Here is a 20054-nt window from a genome sequence, read left to right on the forward strand (position 1 = left end):
ATTTCTCAACTTTTATCTGCATAGGCTGATATAATTATTTGACACATAATACAAATTCATTCACTTAGTTGCATATTCATTCACAGAATTCAGCCAGCATTCACTTAATGCAGAATAAGTCTAGTACTATTCCTTAAGTTATTCACTTCACTTTGTACATTTAGAACAAACACAATCAAAAGCAACATTGCTTTTTCCTTCACAGTGCAAAATCAAGCAGTCCGACATGCACTGCATTGATCAAACAAATAAATAAATCCTTCAAAAATCCTTCTTTTTTTTTATCCTTCACAATGTCACAGTAAATTATGTTGCATACTGAAGTCTGGTAGCTTTTTAATTCCAGCTCAGGGATCCTGGTTAAGGGAAGGCATTAGTTTGTCCACAAGCGTCGGGTTCCAAGCGCTGCCTAATTTGGACCAGAAATTGAGATTAGTCCAGTTCTAGATCTAGTTCTCCAATAAGCTGTTTCAGAAAATGAAAGTCAAACATCATATCAAATTAAAAAGATATTCAAATAACAAATACTGCCAAAATAGATGGGAATGGTGCTAGCTGACTAAAGTAGCCAGATAATGTTCCTGTGCTTACCATCCATCAAATGCAGGTCCTTCGGGGGTGTCACTACTAAGAGATTGCTCAAATGTGTCCAGTGAGCTTAAGGAATGGAAACTAGTAGATTTCTTTGCCCTGCGTCTGATATGGAACGCCATCAACACCATCCCTTTTTATTTTAAATCACAAAACACACATACAAAATGAATTATTAGATGCACATACACTAACGTTCAAGTGTTCGGAGTCGGTAAGATAAAAAAAAAAAATTGTAATGTCTCTTTTGCTCACAGAGGCTGCATTTATTTGATCAAAAATACAGTAAAAATCAGTAATAAACAGTAATTCTGTGAAATATGATTACAATTTTTAAATAACAGTTTTCTATGTAAATATATTGTAAACTGTAATTTATTCCTGTGATCAAACTGTGATTTATTCCTCACCCAGCAGCAGCAGGAGGCTGGAGATAATGGCAGTGACGGCAGTGACGCTCAGCTGTAACACTGCTGTTCTTCTGAGCACATGACAGTCTGCAGAAACATCACAGTCACACACACGAACCAACAGGCTCTGGAGTGAAACCTGGCCCCGGCTGTCGGAGATCTTAAGGGTGAGTTCATGATCGCCCTCACGTACAGCGCTCTCTTTGATCAGTCTCACAGTTGTGCCTGGGAGGAAATCAGAACATGCGTTACACTGGAAAATGAACATGGTACCTTATATAATATTATGTTATATATATATATATATCACTGTGCCACTTTTTCTTGTAAGAGAAAACAGGTCCATCGGTTGCTATAGTGCATTAGTGCTCAGCCACTTTTTCAGCTGTTATTTTTTCCATTCATTTTCCCCATAGGGTTAGCCAACCAGCTACGTGGTGAATCACGACACTTCTAACTTTGAATTTAAGTATTTGAAAATCAGATAAAAATACAAAGATACAAAACTGTGTACTTAATGACTTTAGTTAGGGAAAGAACTACAATCCCATGAAGCATTGCGAAGTACATAATTGAAAAACAATGGCGATTGTAGAAATATAAAATATATATATTCGGGGTGGGAATCACAGGGTACCTCACGATACATGGCTCACCATGGCTGCGATAATCAATATATTGCTAGACAATCCTATAATAATACATCATGATACCTGTCTTACTATGAAAACAAAATGGCTGTGCAGGTTTTCTCTCTTTGTTCAAGTCCAAACTGTTAGAAACAACACAAAAAGTTTTTCAGTCTGTAAATTAAACTGAACATTTAAGTAAATGAAACATTTTCAATGAGATCAGGGTAATGGCGTTGCAAGTGGCTTTTCATATTGGTGGTATTACCCGTGCACTTTACTTTTAACCAGGCAGTTCTTGAATATCGTGTACTCTTTGTCGATTTTGTGTGTCCATCAATGGTATAAAAGCTGAAGTGCGTCCAAACTTTGGACTGAAACGTGGTTTGGGCATCTATTATTTTACTCACACTGCTGTCCACTATCCCGTTAAAATCCTATTTTTCTTAGGCTAGTTAACTTATGTTCACGTTTCCCTCATTCATGTGTTGAGCGCCACCTCGAGGAGCCATGAAGTAGTGAAGCTGGGAAATCTATTTAGAGCTCCTTATTTTATTAATTAAAATATCGAAATTTGCCGCCAGCGTATCGATTCTCGTATATTGCATGGAGAAGGACAACGATAAATCGCCCTATCGCTATTTTGTACCATTCCTAATATATATACCGGTATATATATATCTAAAGAGCTCTTTTGCCGCAGTTTGCTTGTTGTGACTGATTTCTGGTGATTTTCTGTACAGCATCATGGGTAATGTAGTTTTTCACCATGAATTCCGCTGTTAAGCATGATTATTTAAAAAAAATCTTTAAATGTTTATAAGTTTCCTATGGAGAAAATGAATGCCGTTTTTACTTCTAAAACCCGACTATTGCGCTTTATTACAATTTTAAACAAGATGAGTATTTTTCTGATACCATAGTTAGAATGAAGCCTCCATTCCCCCTCAACATCTCCCATCAGCTCAAAGTGGACTGACGGGCCGTACTGGTCTGGGTCCACAGCTGTGATCTCAGTGTTCTTCTCAGACAGACACATGCCCAATTTTTTGGCCCACAGCAGCGGTCCAGTCTCCAGTCTCTTCACATGTTTCACGATCTCCCGTGTATCACGACTGGTGATGAGAAAGGATGCTGATGTGGAGCTGGACATTCCTCTTGAGTGTCGTACATCCCACAGTCCGTGTGTGGGACGTCCTGTGATTGTACAGTAGAAGAAGGGCTCCTCGTTCTCCACAGTGACTGTCAGGCTCAAGTTGGAACTTTCTTCATAATTCAAAGGCTGCATGGGGGAGAAAATCACATTATGAGTCACATAACTGAAATAAAATATTTTAAGCATTCAAAAACATGTTTTGTGCCAACCCAGTTACATTCAAAATATTTTGGGGCTTACTAGCGTACATAAAAATACCACAACACATTATTTACAGGTAATACTCCTGTACTTTGGGAAAGAGAAAAAGAAACTGCACAAAAATTACTGAACTTTGTGCTTTTTTACCCCATTCTTTTCACATGATAAAAAATTGTTTGAGAAATATACTTTTTTCTGAAAAAAGACATCATTCCCAGAAGGATTAAATTATTTCTTTGTATTATTATTTTTAAAGGGTAAAATGCCACGGCATAACAGGGTTGAAATAAAAGTGCAGGGATGAAGACAAATTCTGCCAAAGAATTTTGTCAAAAACTACACAGACAACAAAAGCATGGTATTCATTTTAATAAAAGCAAAATGTAAGTAGAAGCTGATTTTTCAATTTAATTTAACCCATTAAAATGTAATGGTGATGGCTGATTTTCCCAAAAAAAAAAAAAAAAAAAACATTTTAAAAACAATTTTGTTGGTAAGTGATAGGGACAAATATTGAAGAAAATGCAGGGTAATAATCTTTTTGGTTCAGGTGCATAGAGCCAAAATAAAAGGTCAGCTGTGCACACTGAACTGAATCCAGACTAGAAAAGGTCTAGGAAAAATCTTTTATTTTATATAAAATAAAGTGCAATAGGGACACAAATGTTTTTCCTGATAATGAGCCGAATCCAGTCTTACCTCCGTGATGGTTATGACTCCATCATTGGTGTCAGGATCAGTCTGAATCTTGAAGTGTTGTGCTTTATCACCCTGGAGAGAGTATCGTGCTCTCCACGCTGCAGATCCTCTGCTGTCTTTATCTGTCACCTGCAGTCGATAAACCGGTTCTCCGCTCTTCTGCGCTTTCACCCATGAGGAATCCTGTGGGACAAGTCATCAAACATATTTTTATCTTAGTGGCTATTGGTTCTCAACTCTGTGAGAGTCTAAACAACCCTCATCAAAAACAGGTCAAACTGCATAACTTGACTGCGATTGACAATAACATCTGAGAGCTTTACACTTGGTTGACTTACTGTTGTCTCTGTGAATTCTGGTAGATGGTTGTTTCTGTCGAGGATATTCAGTATCACAGTGCTAGTACTGGAGAGTTGCACCTTCTCCCCGTGATCCTTTGCTTCAACCAGAATAGTGTATTTTTGGCTCTCCTACAATGGAAAAGGAATAGTAAAGTTGAATACTGTTTCTCTCACTACCAAAAGTTTGAACACGTCTGATTGAATTTATGCATCACTTGATCTTAGACCTTTTGATCTAAAAGGCTAGCATGCATGGGAACTCTTTTAATACTGTTTAAAAGCATCCCAGAGCAAGAATCTACATTAAATGAGCAATTATATGTGCAACAGGAGAGAAACTGTGTACATGATACCTCATAATCCAGGCATCCCTTGAAATATATCGTCCCTGTCAATTCTGCTTCAGCTTGATCAATGAAGAACTCAGTATTGGAGGTTTGGGGAGAGACTGAAACGATTCTCAGGGTAAACAACGAGTTTGCTGAGCCAAACTGGTCCTTGTCGGTTGCCAGCACTGTGACCAAATGCTCACCTTTGGGTAAGACAATACAGAGATGAACATGGGAACCCCGTACACCTAGGAAACCAGTTGGTTTAAACATGTTTTGTGTATCAGTACCTTGTGGTGTCGATTCATCTATTGTGATTTCATCCACTTCCTTGTTGAAAACAGGAGCGTGGTCATTAACATCCTGAATCACAATATCTACGGCAACGTTTGTGTTTTCATTAGTTAGTCTGACCTGCAAGTCAACAAAATAACAGTAAGTATGAATTAAATATGAATGAATTTAACATGGCACATCACTATTGTTAAAGCCCTTTCACATCAAGACCGATATCTATGAAGATAACTATAATGATGACAATATTAGGGTCCACAGCAGCGAACGATATCTGCGCACTGCAGTTTTGTCATCTGTCGCTTTAAATGCTCGAGCTCGTCACAGCAGGATGGATTCTGATTGGCTGTCAATGTTGTTATCGTTCATCAGTTGGAAAAAAAACATTCTGAAAGCGATTCCAACCGTGCCGTAATCATTATAGTTAATAGTTGTGGTGTGAGTGGACTCTGCTATTTTTTAATATTAAGAACGATTTTTAGAACTATGTCTTATCTTTATAGTTATTGTCCTTGTTGTGAGCGGGCCTTAGACTTACTGTTAGCTTCTTGTACTCCTCATAGTCAACTTTTCCAAGAGCATAAACCGATCCGTTGGATTTGACAGAGATAATTCCCTTGGGATCTTTGTCAATGCCCTGTCCATGGATGAAGTATTCTTCCATAGCTGATCTCTCAATATTTAACTAAGAGAAAAAAAGGTGTAAACATTCAGAGGACAAACTCTTGAGTCTGAAATCTGTGCACATCAGTTGCTTTTATCAGTTGATATTCTGCTATAAAGTGGCCGATTACTACAGAAAGTGTTCAATATCACCTACATCTCCCAGTTTATATGGGAAAGGCCCACTGTGCTCCTCTTCCATGTAGAGTGAATCCACAACCCAGGCTCGCTTTTTGCGTAGGTTTTGTTTTGATGCGTTTGCGCACTGAATACAGACACTCTGGAAAATAAAATATTACACAGAAAGTTACAATTTACATTTCATAATAATAATAAAAGAATTATAAAGTCTTTATAAAAGTGTTATAAACTAAAAGTTATTATTATAATTTTTTTATAAAACTTAAAAAAGTTTTTTATAATTTTTTTTTTTACCTGTTAGCTATCCTGGTTTGGTGGTTATGATGCAACTTGTAGCCAATAATTAGATTGTTTGTACAAGATTTGAACTCAAATGATTTGGAAAGCTTTTCTCTTTCCATATCTGCAACTATTAATCGTTTCCAGTTTATTGTGGCCCCCCAAAAAAGTATCTGCACACTTAAGCATGTCTGAAATGTATGATATTTAGTAACTAAAACCAAAATTATAGGCCAATATATTTTTGTTACTTTAAATAAAATGAATGTTAGCTTAAATAAAATAAAATACAAAAACTAAAATCTAGTTGCCAAGGCAAAAAAGAATATTTTCATTTAGTGCTAAAATAACTAAAACTGAAATGAAAATGAATCAAAATATAGAGATTTTTTTTAAACTACTAAAAATTTCAAAATTACTTAAATGTTATGTAAAATGAACACTGTAAAAAATTTCTAACCCTCCCAAATCAAAAATTTCAAGTGACCGATAACATCTTAATTTTTCAATTGGCCCAAGTGAAATTCTTGTTGCAATAGTCTGTTAACATTGGCTCAATGAGAAATAATACGTCAGACTAATTGAAAAATTTAGATGTTATCGGTCACTTGGGGATGTAATTTTTTTTTACAGTGAAGACGAGACATATAAAAAGAAAAACTAATTCAAAATATTACTGAAAACTATAATAGTATTTCAATGATACTAAAGTAACACAAGTATGAATTGTATTGTTTTAAATGACAAAATATGTAAATATCCAATAATTCAAGTAGAATAAAGAGTTATCTCTTTAAATCCATAGGTTTTAGATGCACAGAGAAGTGCATTTAATATTAAGTATTTGTTTTTAGAAAATGTGTAAAACATTTCATTCATTTGAAAACTGTGTTACTGAACTGATAATATGTTAAAAAATCACTTGTTACTTACAGCCACAAGGAAAACGATCACAACAGCCTTCATTTTATGCAGCGGGAATGGCCTGTCGCTCAGATTCAGGATCTTCTTGCTTTAGTTTGTTCTAAGTGCATGTGAGGCAAGTTGCCTTTGGTTCCTCCTTAAATAGAGGACGATTTAAAAACATTTCTCTGGAAATCCATTTGAAGTAGAACCCTATTGTTGAAGTGCATTTCTAAGGAACTGTTTAATAGCCCAGACATTGCGGAACAAAGCAATAAATACCCTACAAGATGTTCCGGTTTGAGTTAAATGGAAAAATATTTAGGTCATACATTTTATGAACATTTTTATATCCTTCCAAGCAAATAAACCTGTCTTTGACATAAAGACTTTGACTTCTCAACCAGAGCACACCCAGATAGCGAACATACCTCGATTAAATGTCCGTTTGCACTTTCATTCTTACAGAAGAGTGATTTTCTTTTCAACTAATTCTACAACATAAATATGCATAGGTCACACCATAAATATTTTGTTAAACCAAATCAACTTTACTGGTACTTTGTGGTTAACTAGATTATTTAAAATCGGGAAGACTAATTTAGGCTACTAATAAGGTACGTGCATTCAATAAAATAGAAAATCTTAACTCAAAAACAATAGCTTACTGAGCCTAATGTTGTTTTTGTAAGAGTTCGATTTTAAAATCTACATTCAAAACAAATAGTTACATTTGCTTTGTTTGTAGGCTAGGCTACTCCAAACGTTATGACAAGTTTAGTTTACAGGTAAAATATGGTTTCACCACTGTATAGAAGCATAGAAACCAGTGTTGCCAGACTGGGTGGACAATCTCCAGCTCAAAAGTTCACCAAAACCTGCACAAAATGTTAACTGGCAAAATAACGTGATGAAATTTTATTGCCATGTCAATCCAGATTGATAAGGGCATTTTTTATCTCCTTAAAGCAGAATAATAATATTGACTAAATGACAAAAATGAAAAATAAATCAATTTCCTAGGAAAACGGATAAAAACAGGGCAAATACTATACAAATAGAATTAGCAAATATGACTAAAATATCCAGGAAGAAATCATTTAATGATAGGAATGCAGCGTTTCACACACCTGCACACACCATGAGAGCCAAAAATGTGTCATTCATTTTTTGATACATGCCTATTGTAATACAATCCGACAGGAAAAAAATTACAACAATGCGCAACCTTTATGGCTATTTAACTTCAGACAGAACCACAGTACGTCTTTCGGGAAGAACATATTGTAAAACTAATCAAGTCCAGCAGCTTTCAAGGACGAGTAGGCCTACCAGAGTACAGTACTGGACGGTTTAAAATATGACCTGATGCTGGACAGGAGTAGTATAGTCTCATTCTCAGTTTCGATTTTGATTGAATAATTCAGTTGTGCTCTGATTTCAGAGCCTTCTCATCATCTCCCACCACAGGTGTAATACGCATTTTGAAAGTTGGTCAGTCACCCACTCATCACTGTGTAGGCTAACTTATATTTAGGCCACTTTGGCATTGCGATCGCTTGAGACGCACGTTCAAATTCGCAAAAAAAAAAACATCACTCGATGAGCCACAACGTCTCACCATCATAAAAGATGGTAAATTGATTGACAGGTCGAGGTCGTACTACGGTGGCCGAGAAGTGCAAAACAAACCACAATTCTGAAAACAAAACAACAAATTTATAAACACAATGGAAAGAATAAAAACAAATTAACAATGAAAAGTCTGACTTGTCGTTGTGTTGTCTGATTTGTTATTTTGTTTTCAGATTTGTCGTTGTGTTTTCTAACTTGTTAATTTGTTTTTAGTCATTCCATTGAGTTTATAAATTAGTTGTTTTGTGTTCGGAATTGTGGTTTGTTTTGCACTTCTCGGCCACCGTAGAGTCATCTGTATGAAGTATGATAGATAAAAATAATTAGCTGCATTCTCGTTTTGGTATGGAAGCCTGTTTCCGCAACCGCTAAAAAAAAAAAAGATTAAGTCAAGAAGAAACTTTCTCATAATTATGACTTAGTATCTCATTATATTGAGAAAGTTTCTCATAATGACCTAGTATCTCATAATAATGAGAAATGTTCTCATAATAATGAGATAATAATGCATTTACATGCGGCTTTGACCAGCGGATGTTGCTCCACTGTTTTGCGCATGCGTAGAAGTGCGAGAAATAAGTCATTATTACGAGATGTTAAGTCATTATTACGAGAAAGTTTCTCACTATTATGAGATGCTAAGTCATAATTATGAGAAATCTTAATTATCTCACGAGCAGATGTATTGACAATATAGTAGAACAAACCAACCTCTATGCCATAGAGTGTGATCCTAGCAAACCACTCAAAGTCACTGAGGAGACTGTCACCAAGTACAACAAAAGGATGGGACGGGTTGATCTACTAGACTCCCTCATTGCCCTCTACAGAATAAAGATTCAGTCCAAAAACTGGTATCACAGAGTGGTCATCCACATGTTTGATCTTGCTGTTGTTGAGGCCTGGCTCCTCCACTGTAGAGACAGCAGAGACTGTGGCATCCCCCCAAAGGATATGATTAGCCTTGCAAAATTCAAAGCTGAAGTTGCAGGATGTCTCTGTATGGAGAGGAAGGCCTTGAAGAGAAGAGGGAGACCATCACAGCACATTGAGGAAGAACAGCCTGAGAAGCGTCCAAAAACCCCTGTAGAACCACGACCATCAACGCTGGTTCGCTTTGATCATTGGCCTGTTTGGGTTTTAAGAAAGGGGAGATGCAAATACCCAGGTTGTTCAGGCATTGTAAAAGTGCAGTGCTCAAAATGTGTTACCTACAGTACCTGTGTTTTTCTGTTGAGAGGAATTGCTTCCTCAACTTTCACAAGCAGTGAGGTGCCATTAATGAGGAAGGAGATGTTGTGTTTATGTGCTTGTGTACATGCAGGTCCTTGTGTGTGTAAGTGCATGCTTGTTAGGATAAGGTTCATATTAGGATAAGGTTATAGTGACTGTTAATGTTTTACCTTGAAACAACACCGATTGTAATGTTTTGATATGATAACTTGATGATATTATGGTTTGTAGTACTTGTGTTCCATGATGGTACAATGTTGCCTGAGGGCAACAGCTGGATAATAAATGTTACTTTTTATTAAATATGAAATGTGTAATTCATTAAAAACTTGATAAATCTGTTTGTTCAAGTGTTTAGTTAAAGAAACTGATGTTTTCAATAAATATATTATTTTTTTCTTCATGAAAATGTAAAATGTTTCAATTTGTCCATTGTGGTACAATGTTGCCTTGAGGCAACAAACTTTTAATTAATAAATAAATTTAAAAGTAATGATAATGTTTATTGATATTTTTATAGTGTCCAATTTTAACCACAGAGGGTTAACTCATAATAATGAGAAAGTTTCTCATAATTATGACTTAGTATCTCATTATATTGAGAAATGTTCTCATAATAATGACTTAACATCTCAAAATAATGAGAAACTTTCTCGTAATAATGACTTATTTTCTCGCACTTCTACGCATGCGCAAAGCAGTGGAGTAGAAGGGAGTGCCTCTTCTGAAGTTTATTCAGTGGGACCCTTTCTCACCTCTAAGCACCGATCGGACACATTCCAGTTGAGAAACGTGTAAACCAAGTCCATCTCCGTACTGGAAAAAAGCTCATCAGTCCGTAGACGAGTTACTCTTCTCCAGTTGACCTGAAGACCCAACTGGCTATGTAGCACTCGAAGGGAGGGACTTGTACTGAGACTTCGACCCCTCAACGCAAGACACAGGATGGCCCGTGTTTACGGAGGAGTGGATATCTGAAGTACGCGTCCTTCAGACCCAGCTCGGAAGGCCCGAAGGCGGCCCGAAGCAGGGTCTGAGTTGTAAACACCTGTCTCTAGGTAGCGGCAGAGAATGCGTGACCGGGTCCTCGAACGCACTCAATGCCAGCTAATGAAGCCGAGTCTGTAGGTACAGGGGAACCGCTGGATCAGCCAGGAGTACCGTGTAGTGATACAACTGAGCGAAGCAGCGGAACCACGAATACCACAGACTTCAGGCAACAAACAGGGACCCAGCTCGAAACAGGGTCTGAGTGTGTAGTGCGACTCTTACCTGTCTCTAGATAACCTCAGAGAGTGCGTGAGAAGGCGAAACCGGGTTCTCGAACCGCAACCAACTGTTGGCTGGCGAAGCAAGAGGTAGCTGAAGGTTGCAAGGCTGTACAGGGTCACACTCCAACAGTCTAAACCTCTATGGACTCAGGAACAGAGGAAATCTTCCTTTGAAAACGTAGGTACCGCTGCCTCCACTTTTACGAGAGCCAGCGGCGGAACAGACATACACAATTTTTCTTTATGACCTTATATGTGACCCTGGATCACAAAACCAGTCATAAGTAACACGGGTATATTTGTGGCAATTTCAATCTCAATTTCAAAATATTGCCCCATGTGACTGGTTTTGTTGTCCAGGGTCATATATGACCGTTTATGGGGGGTTTTACGACCAACGAGTGATTTGTGCTGTTTTGATCATCTGGGCTTCCGGTGTGTTTATGGCCCCCAATCTGCTTGTGTGACAAGGAAGTGAATGTTTTTTTCAGGATGTCTTTTATTATTGCAGGTTAAAGGTCGGTTGATTTTTGATCATGAAGAGCCCTGCCAGAGGGTCGGAGGCATGGTTTTCAGAATGCGCTGCAGCGTCCATAATGTCTGTGAATGAAACGGTACAAATGAATTTAAGAAGTGAGAAGCATAGCTGTTAAATAAAACATATAACATAACAGATATATGAAATAAGAATACAATTATTAAGCATTAAGTATTTTAAAGGTAGTTTTAATCTTTAAACATGTGTTGAACTTACCATCGGTGAAATGATGCGGTCTTTATGTGTCTATCTGGTTAAAGTCACAGAGCCTTGAATCTTTCTGAGCAGATGAAATATGCCAGTGGTTTTGATTTCAGATTACACCAGTCTACAAGGTCTTTGTGAAAACGAAATGTTACAAATTAGTTTTTAAGAAATAAAAAGCATTGCAGATAAATAAACCACATAAAAGAAATGAAATAAGTGAAATGAAATTAATCTAATCTAATCTAATACATCAGTGACATAGGGTCATCTTGTGGACACTACAATATACTGCCTTACATAGATAAATAAAACATATAAAATAGTGAATAATAGTTCATATTGTTTGAAATAAGATGTTAAATTATCAAGTATAAGTATTTTAATCTTTTAAACGAGTTAAAGTGAACTTACCTGAGATGATATGAGACTGTCTTTTTGTCTCTATCTGGTTAAAATCACAGATCCATGAATTTCTGAGCAGAGATGTGATGTGATGTGCTGCTGCTAAACTGAAAATGAAGACACCGGCCCTCCCCTTCCTCTCTGTGTTGTTGCTATGTATTAGCATTTGCAATTTGTTTCAGGAAACATCAAACAATTAAAAGGTAGGATAATCCACATTATTAGATTACCCTTTGACTTTATGAACACACATAAATTACCGCATAATGATTTTTTATATTTTTGTGCATTTATTTAAAGACTGCATGTTCCATAATATAAATTCTCGAGTGTTTCTTAGAGAGACAGATGAGTGTGTTTTTAGCTAAAATGGTGTGACAGTCGCAGTAGTGGGGGTTCCATAGATATAATGATTTTGTACTGTATTTTCTACCCCGTACACCTAAACACAACCCTCACAGAAAACTTTCTGCGTTTTTTTTTACATTTTCAAAAATATAAATAAATATAATTTAAAAGGTGTTTTGCTCACGGGACACATTTTGCTCAGATCAAAAATACCTGAACCACGCACGCGCGCACACACACACACACACACACACACACACACACACACACACACACACACACACACACACACACACACACACACACACACACACACACGTGTGAACCCCATAAAGGGTTCTATAAAAATAAACGTATCTATATTTTTAATGAAATGATTATAAATTAAATGTATAACGCAATGAATAATAACAAACTGTACAAAATTGATTTAAACAGTTTTACTTAGTAAATAAACTGTTAAATAAGTTATTAAATAAGTTGGCTAAAATAAATATAAATATAAAAAAACACCTTACATTTTCAGAGCACTGAGGAAGAAGTTGTTTATGCAATGATAAAAAAAAACAATTCAAAAGCAAATAGTTTAAGTTGTCGTAAATAAATCAGCCCCAGATCCTTCAGGGATAAACTACAGTGTGAAATGAAGCTTCAGACCCTCACAGAGACGGGAGGAGTCTCTGGGACACAGTGTCACAGCATATGTAAAGTTAGTCTGCTTTCCACAGTTTTATTCCTACTTAATTAATTAAGCATAATCTTAAAAGTTTAAATTAGATCTTTTAAAATTAAAAGACTGTTTAAATCAAATCTTTAAAGTTTTATTAAAATTGTATCTTCTATTCATCTTCCTAGAAGAATTCTGTATTGTAGAAATGATTTTGCATAAATTTAAACTAAGGTATTATTTTGACTAAACAGTGTCTGTTCAAAAACTTTACAATTTTAAAGCAAAAACTGTGCTTAGTTGTCTTAGATCAATACAAAAATATTCCAGCAATATTTTTGTCCATGCAACATGAAGCATGTAATCAAAGTTTGTTAAAAAAAAAAATTCTTTTTTTTTTTTTATCCGCTAATAACATTGCTCTTATTTAGATGAAGTTGTATCTTTTAGAAAATCACCACACATTTGCAGAGACAAGATGTGCCTCTGTGGTCCATGACACAGCATAAGTAAAGTTTGTCTTGAGTGAATATTTAATTTTAACTCACCTTTGGGTAAGACAATACAGAGATGAACATGGGAACCGTACACCTAGGAAACCAGTTGGTTTAACATGTTTTGTGTATCAGTACCTTGTGGTGTCGATTCATCTATTGTGATTTCATACACTTCCTTGTTGAAAACAGGAGCGTGGTCATTAACATCCTGAATCACAATATCTACGGCAACGTTTGTGTTTTCATTAGTTAGTCTGACCTGCAAGTCAACAAAATAACAGTAAGAAGGCTATTAATAAAATTTTAAATGAATGAATTTAACATGGCACATCACTATTGTTAAGGCCCTTTCACACCAAGAACAATATATATGAAGATAACTATAATGATGACTATAGGGTCCACAGCTGTGAACAATATCTGTCTGTTTATTATTAGCGCGCTGCAGTTTTGTCATCTGTCGCTTTAAATGCTCGAGCTCGTCACAGCAGGATGGATTCTGATTGGCTGTCAAAGTAATCGTTCATCAGTTGGAAAAAAAATGTTCTGAAATTGATTCCAACTGTGCCGTTATCAATATAGTTGTGGTGTGAGTGGACTCTGCTATTCTTTAATATTTAGAACAATTTTTAGAACTATATCTTATCTTTATAGTTATCGTCCTTGTTGTGAGAGGGCCTTAGACTTACTGTTAGCTTCTTGTACTCCTCATAGTCAACTTTTCCAAGAGCATAAACCGATCCGTTGGATTTGACAGAGATAATTCCCTTGGGATCTTTGTCAATGCCCTGTCCATGGATGAAGTATTCTTCCATAGCTGATCTCCTCTCAATATTTAACTATGAGAAAAAAGGTGTAAACATTCAGAGGACAAACTCTGAGTCTGAAATCTGTGCTCATCAGGGTTGCACCAGCTGTTCGTAAGTTCTTACTTAAACTGGAACGTAAAGTCCACACTAGAGGCTTAGTAACTACTAGCTAGTTTGTAACTAACTCTGTTCTTTAATCCGTTGCACCATTTGTTCGTAAGGCAGAACGTAGCTAGTAGGTCGTAATGCGAAAGTAAAAAGTGCTCGATGGTGTTTTAGGCCCCCAATGGCTCCTTAGAGGCAGCTAACCCTACCCTCAACCTTAAACCTACCCATCCCCTCGCTGCCTGGAAGGCGCTGTTGGGGGCTTAAAACACCAAGTGCCGTAAAGAGTAATGCGTTGACGCATATTTGATGTCTATTTTTCTTAAGCCAATCACAAGCCTTCTAATAGGTAAACAGGAAATAGTCTGAACAGCGCGTAATTTCAAACTCGTTCTTGACTAACTGAAAGTTTAAAAAAAGACATTAAAACAAACGTTATCAAACTCAAAACATTAAACTTTTAATTGAAAATATCTTAATAGCCCACTCATGGAGGAGAAAAGAAACAGGAAGAAAAATGTCAGTCATGAAGAAATTCTTATTTCAGAAAGAAAACAGTCCTTGAAAGCAAATTAAACAAACTGAAAAAAAGTGATATTTAATCATTAGTTGCTTTTATCACTTGATATTCTGCTATAAAGTGGCAGATTACTACAGAAAGTGTTCAATATCACCTACATCTCCCAGTTTATATAGAAAAGGCCCACTGTGCTCCTCTTCCATGGAGAGTGAATCCACAACCCAGGCTCGCTTTTTGCGTAGGTTTTGTTTTGTTCTGATGCGTTTGCGCACTGAATACAGACACTCAGTAAAACTTTATGAAGTTTTTATATATATATTTTTTACCTGTTAGCTATCCTGTTCTGGCGGTTATGATGCAACTTGTAGCCATAATTAGAATGCTTGTACAAGATTTGAACTCAAATGATTTGGAAAGCTTTTCTCTTTCCATGTCTGCAACTATTAATCGTTTCCAGTTTATTGTGGCCCCCCAAAAAAGTATCTGCACACTTAAGCATGTCTGAAATTGGGTAATTTTATTTAGTAACTAAAACTATAGGCCTCTATATTTTAGCTTAAATAAAATAAAATATACAAAAACATTTTTTTTCATTTAGTACTAAAATAACTAAAACTGAAATGAAAAATGAATACAAATATAGAGTTTTCTTTTTTAACTACTAAAAATGTCAAAAATTACTTAAAGCTGCAGTTGGTAACTTCTGTAAAAATTTTTTTTTTTTACATATTTGTTAAAACTGTCATTATGTTCTGACAGTAGAATATGAGACAGATAATCTGTGAAAAAATCAAGCTCCCCAGGCTCCTCCCAGTGGTCCTATTGCCATTTGCAGAAATACACCGCTCCCGGTAAGAAACAACCAATCAGAGCCAGGAGGAGTGTCTTAGCAGTGTCAATCATGCTTGTGTACGCGCTAATCATCACCCCCCTCTCTCGCACAGCGCGAGCGCGTACCGTCGTTCAAAATCAAGATAGCCGGTGTGCCGCGCAGCTGTGCTAATGGCGGACAAACAACCAAAACTGCCAATTTCTCGAGTGGCACCTGCTCATACAACAAAGACAGGTAAACGGAAAAAGACAGATGACGATAAACAAGCCCGTCAGAGCCCATTTACTCAGTGTCAAAGCTCTAGCCGCATAACATACAGATAAAATGTCACGCACTGTGCAAAGCAACAATAGAAACCTGCTAATTCACTGGATTGTCATGTTGCTGAAATAATGTACTAGCAAACCTTATTTAGGGGGGGGGGGGGGGGGGGGGGGGGAACAGAGACGCGCAGAGAAAACGAGCACGCCACGTCGCTTCTATTATGAGCACGCTTGCCGCGCGCCCACATTTGAAATATTTGCATGTGAACGGCCCCTTATGGCAACGTGACATTAGCCTAATCAAAATATTTCCATTTGTGGCTCTTTCCTCCTTTCTTGTCAACAAGTGGATTCAGAGCCATCGCATTAGCAGTGCCGCCGGTCGCCATGTTTCAGTGTTTTTAAATGAATGTCGTGATATTACTGATCATGCGAAGATTTTTGCAGCGGCGCTGAAAATCCAGCGGCGGCGCTGCGCCGCTGCTTAATACATTGTAGGGGAAAGACTGATACGTAATGATTTGAGGACCAAGTTTGTAGTCAAAGTATGGGCAGGCCATAGTCAATGTAAAGCATATTGTTGATGTTTCGTCCCTACCAGTGAATGTGCGATAACTGTTTATCCGCCGTCATCAGTGACCCTGCATGTTTACTAGCCTGCGCGTTCATGGCAGGCTCCGCTGTGGAGGGAGGGCTGTAGCGCAGCAGAGAGCGAGGGGGAGTGACCTGTAAGCTGTGCTTGTTCAAATTTTCAGGCTAAGTCAACGTTTTCTAAAAGCTCCCTACTGCAGCTTTAAACTTTACCAATGCTAGCTTGATAGTGAGTACTAAAATACATCTTATTTGTTTATATTCATAATGATAAAGTTAGATTTTTTTATTACATGTGATTCTGACATGATGTCACTGCATGCACTGCGCTCCTCTCCGCTCGTCTCAGGTAAATAATGCGTCTTCCAGCTCAGCGGTCGGAGTCGCGCGTTCATGTGTTTTGGGGGCGTGGCTTTGGAAGGAGCCCAGAAGGGAGGGGGTGGAGTGAATGGAAATAATGAGCTGTCTTTAAAACAGCCGTGAGAGGTCTACAGACACTCGATTTTTATACTTTCTTTTTCAGAGTACTTACATTTTAATTATGTATTGATATATAAATAAAGTTTAAACAAATTTGGAAAAGAAGTTTTTTAGACAATTCCTACCTACCCAACCTTTAAATGTTATCTAAAATGAAAACTGGATATATAAAAATAAAAACTAATTCCAAATATTACTGAAAACTATAATAGTATTTCAATTATACTAAAATAACACAGGTCTGAATTGTATTGTTTTAAATGACAAAATATGTGAATATACAATAATTCAAGTATAAAGCAGAAAAAATACCTCTACTTGAACATTATAAAACTAGTTAAAGAGTTATCTCTTTAAATCCATAGGTTTTAAATGCACAGAGAAGTGCATTTAACATTAAGTATTTGTTTTTAGAAAATGTGTAAAAGATTTCAATCGATTGAAAACTACTGAACTGATAATATACAGTATATAAAAAAATCACGTTGTTACATACACTGTTAACGATTTTCTTGTATTTTTACAGTACAGTACTGGCAGCAAGGTTGCCAGCAAGTTACTGTATTTTGATTTACAGTAACTGTACTGTAATTTACTTTACAGTACAGAAGATCAGTACGGTAAACTACAAAACAGTACTTTACTGTATTTTTACTGTATTTCTGTAATGTTTCTGCTTCTGCTGTAATTAATTATACAGTATTGTACTGTAATATCTATATTGATACATTATTGCTAAATATTATAATTTTCAAATGACTAATAATGATAATATTATATTTATATAATATGTAGTTATTACAGTATATAAATTTACAGGTAATAATATTATAATGCAACTTCAGAATAACTGCAAATCAATCAATCCAAACAATGTTATTGTCCAAAATTTTTTTTATTAAAGCTGCCGTCGGCAAGTCTGGCAGATTGGGTCGATTAGCCAAAATTTTGAATGTTTACAACTCTCATGCCCCTCCCCACTACCAGCGAGCACCCTCCCATCGAGGTCGTGCTCGTCAGTGCGTCACTGTGCGTGTGTACCTGATTTTCTGTGAACGCGTCCGTCTCTTCAGCATCTATCAACACCATGGACTCGGAGGTAGGCTGCCCTGGCTAATCTATCCATAGATAGCAATAACCGAGGAATTGGGAGCTTGTTAGTAGATTTTCTCTCCGCCATCACGCTTCATGCAATCTCCAGGCGAACTTCAGGCGTGGCGTGTGCATGTGATATTAACGTGCGCGAGTGAGGGGGGATCTGTGGCGTGTGCACGACCTGTGATTGACAGTCAGATCTCACACCCCCCTGCGCTGATTGGACCTGATGAAGCGGGAGCGCTGGATTTTTGCAAAACAAATAACACGCTCCAGGTGGAGTTAGAAGCTCGGGTTTTTTTCTAAAACCACTTTATTTATGTTGTTCTGTCGGATTATAGTGTCGATTACTCTGAATATGATCAAAAAAATGTTGCCGACGGCAGCTTTAATCAGTTACACTGTGTATTTGTGAAAAAAACATTTCATTTAGGAACATTGCATGTCCAGTACACCAGCACTTTACAGGCAAACAGCCTTTAAAGGGATAGTTAAAGGAACACGCAGACTTTTTGGAACTTCAGCTTATTCCCCGTATCCCCCAGAGTTAGTCCATACATACCCTTCTCATCTCCGTGCGTGCCGTAACTCTGTCTGACGCACCCACCGCTAGCCTAGTTAGCACAAAGACTGGAGGTAAACGGCTCCAGCTGGCATACTGCTCCCAATAAGAGACAGAATAACCCAACATTTTCCTATTTACATGTTATGATTTGTATAGTCACAGCGTGTACAAATAACAAGTTCACATGAGACACGGCCATCTTCTAACCGTACACATACTGGGAACTATATTCTCAGAAAGAGAAGCACTGCTACTTCTGCGGAGTGATTTGCTCGCAGCACCTGAGAAGCCCTGTGGTGAGGAGAAGAGTTCGCTCAGAGTGTTGCGCTAATCACTCTGCCCATGTAGTAGTGCTTCGCCTTCTGAGAATATAGTTCCCAGTATGTATACGGTTAGAAGATGGCTGTGTCTCATGTGACCTTGTTGTTTGTACACGCTGTGACTATACAAATCATAACATGTAAATAGGAAAATGTTGGGTTATTTTGTCACTTATTGGGAGCAGTATGCTAGCTGGAGCCGTTTACCTCCAGTCTTTGTGCTAAGCTAGGCTAGCAGTGGGTGCGTCAGACAGTGTTACGGCACACACGGAGATGAAAAGGGTATGTATGGACTTCACTTATCTAACTCTGGGGGATACGGTGAATAAGCTGAAGTTCCAAAAAGTCGGTGTGAGAGGTTGAGAAACTGCATGACTTGCGGCTGTAGCTGGACATACTTTTAAATTTGGCTGGGACTTTGAGGTGGTACTGGAACCTGGCGGTGACCAAAACTGAAAAAGACATGACACACAAAAACACGTATGACAAAACCTGTTATCCACAGCACCAATAAAGATGAGCAGACAGTGTAAGAGAGAAATTGTAAAAGAAAATTCTGTAGAAATAACAAAAATTAAATAAAATAAAAAACAGCCAATTAAAAAAACAAAAATGTAACCTTTAGATTTTAAAACTTTAAGTTTAAAACATTGTATTAACATGGCTAATACTTACAGAAAACTCCTTCCCAGGCTGCAAATAAAATTGTCCCACACTGTAGAGCTGTAAGAAATCAAAATACATATTATTCAGTTAACTGTTATGTTTCTTGTTGAGGACATATATTTCATTCATCTGCTTACAATACATCTAGGTTAATAAAATAAAAATAAGCTTCACTTTAAGCTTCACTTGACCTCTTTAAATATTCTAACTAGCTTTTTTGGCATGCATTTTACTTGTCTTTGTTGCCTAATAGATCATTATTAACTCAGATAGTTTTTTTTGAACAATTTACACCTTTATTCATATTTTTAATTATTATAATAATCATTATTTGTCATTACAAATCACAATGCTACAGAACTGGGTCTCCCGCC

The 20054-nt window shown here is 37.0% G+C and overlaps 1 protein-coding gene and 1 long non-coding RNA gene across 4 annotated transcripts; both read right to left on the minus strand.

Annotated features, from left to right (window-relative positions):
* Positions 1-300: 300 nt before the first annotated feature.
* LOC309481451 (cadherin-4) lies at positions 301-14291 on the minus strand. Of its 3 annotated transcripts, none has more exons than XM_082146362.1 (11): positions 6667-6925; positions 5471-5593; positions 5189-5335; positions 4647-4770; positions 4381-4559; positions 4025-4156; positions 3687-3869; positions 2549-2912; positions 1002-1226; positions 592-724; positions 301-409 (listed from the first exon to the last, which is right to left on the minus strand). In XM_082146362.1, exons 1-11 carry the CDS (start codon positions 6697-6699, stop codon positions 361-363), a joined length of 1692 nt encoding a protein of 563 aa, XP_082002488.1. In that variant the 5' UTR covers positions 6700-6925; the 3' UTR covers positions 301-360. The 3 variants fall into 3 exon arrangements, with proteins under 3 accessions (XP_082002488.1, XP_082002490.1, XP_082002489.1); XM_082146363.1 differs by having other exon boundaries at positions 315-465; positions 6667-6920; XM_082146364.1 differs by lacking the exons at positions 4647-4770; positions 5189-5335; positions 5471-5593; positions 6667-6925 and adding exons at positions 13570-13693; positions 14124-14291 and having other exon boundaries at positions 301-405.
* LOC309481452 lies at positions 10093-12435 on the minus strand. The gene is made up of 3 exons (XR_014200018.1): positions 11932-12435; positions 11530-11650; positions 10093-11375 (listed from the first exon to the last, which is right to left on the minus strand). It is a non-coding gene; the product is annotated as an uncharacterized lncRNA (long non-coding RNA).
* Positions 14292-20054: the final 5763 nt, after the last annotated feature.

The sequence above is a fragment of the Leuciscus leuciscus genome, assembly GCF_965113295.1.
Source record: "Leuciscus leuciscus genome assembly, chromosome: 18".
NCBI classification, from domain to species: domain Eukaryota; kingdom Metazoa; phylum Chordata; class Actinopteri; order Cypriniformes; family Leuciscidae; genus Leuciscus; species Leuciscus leuciscus.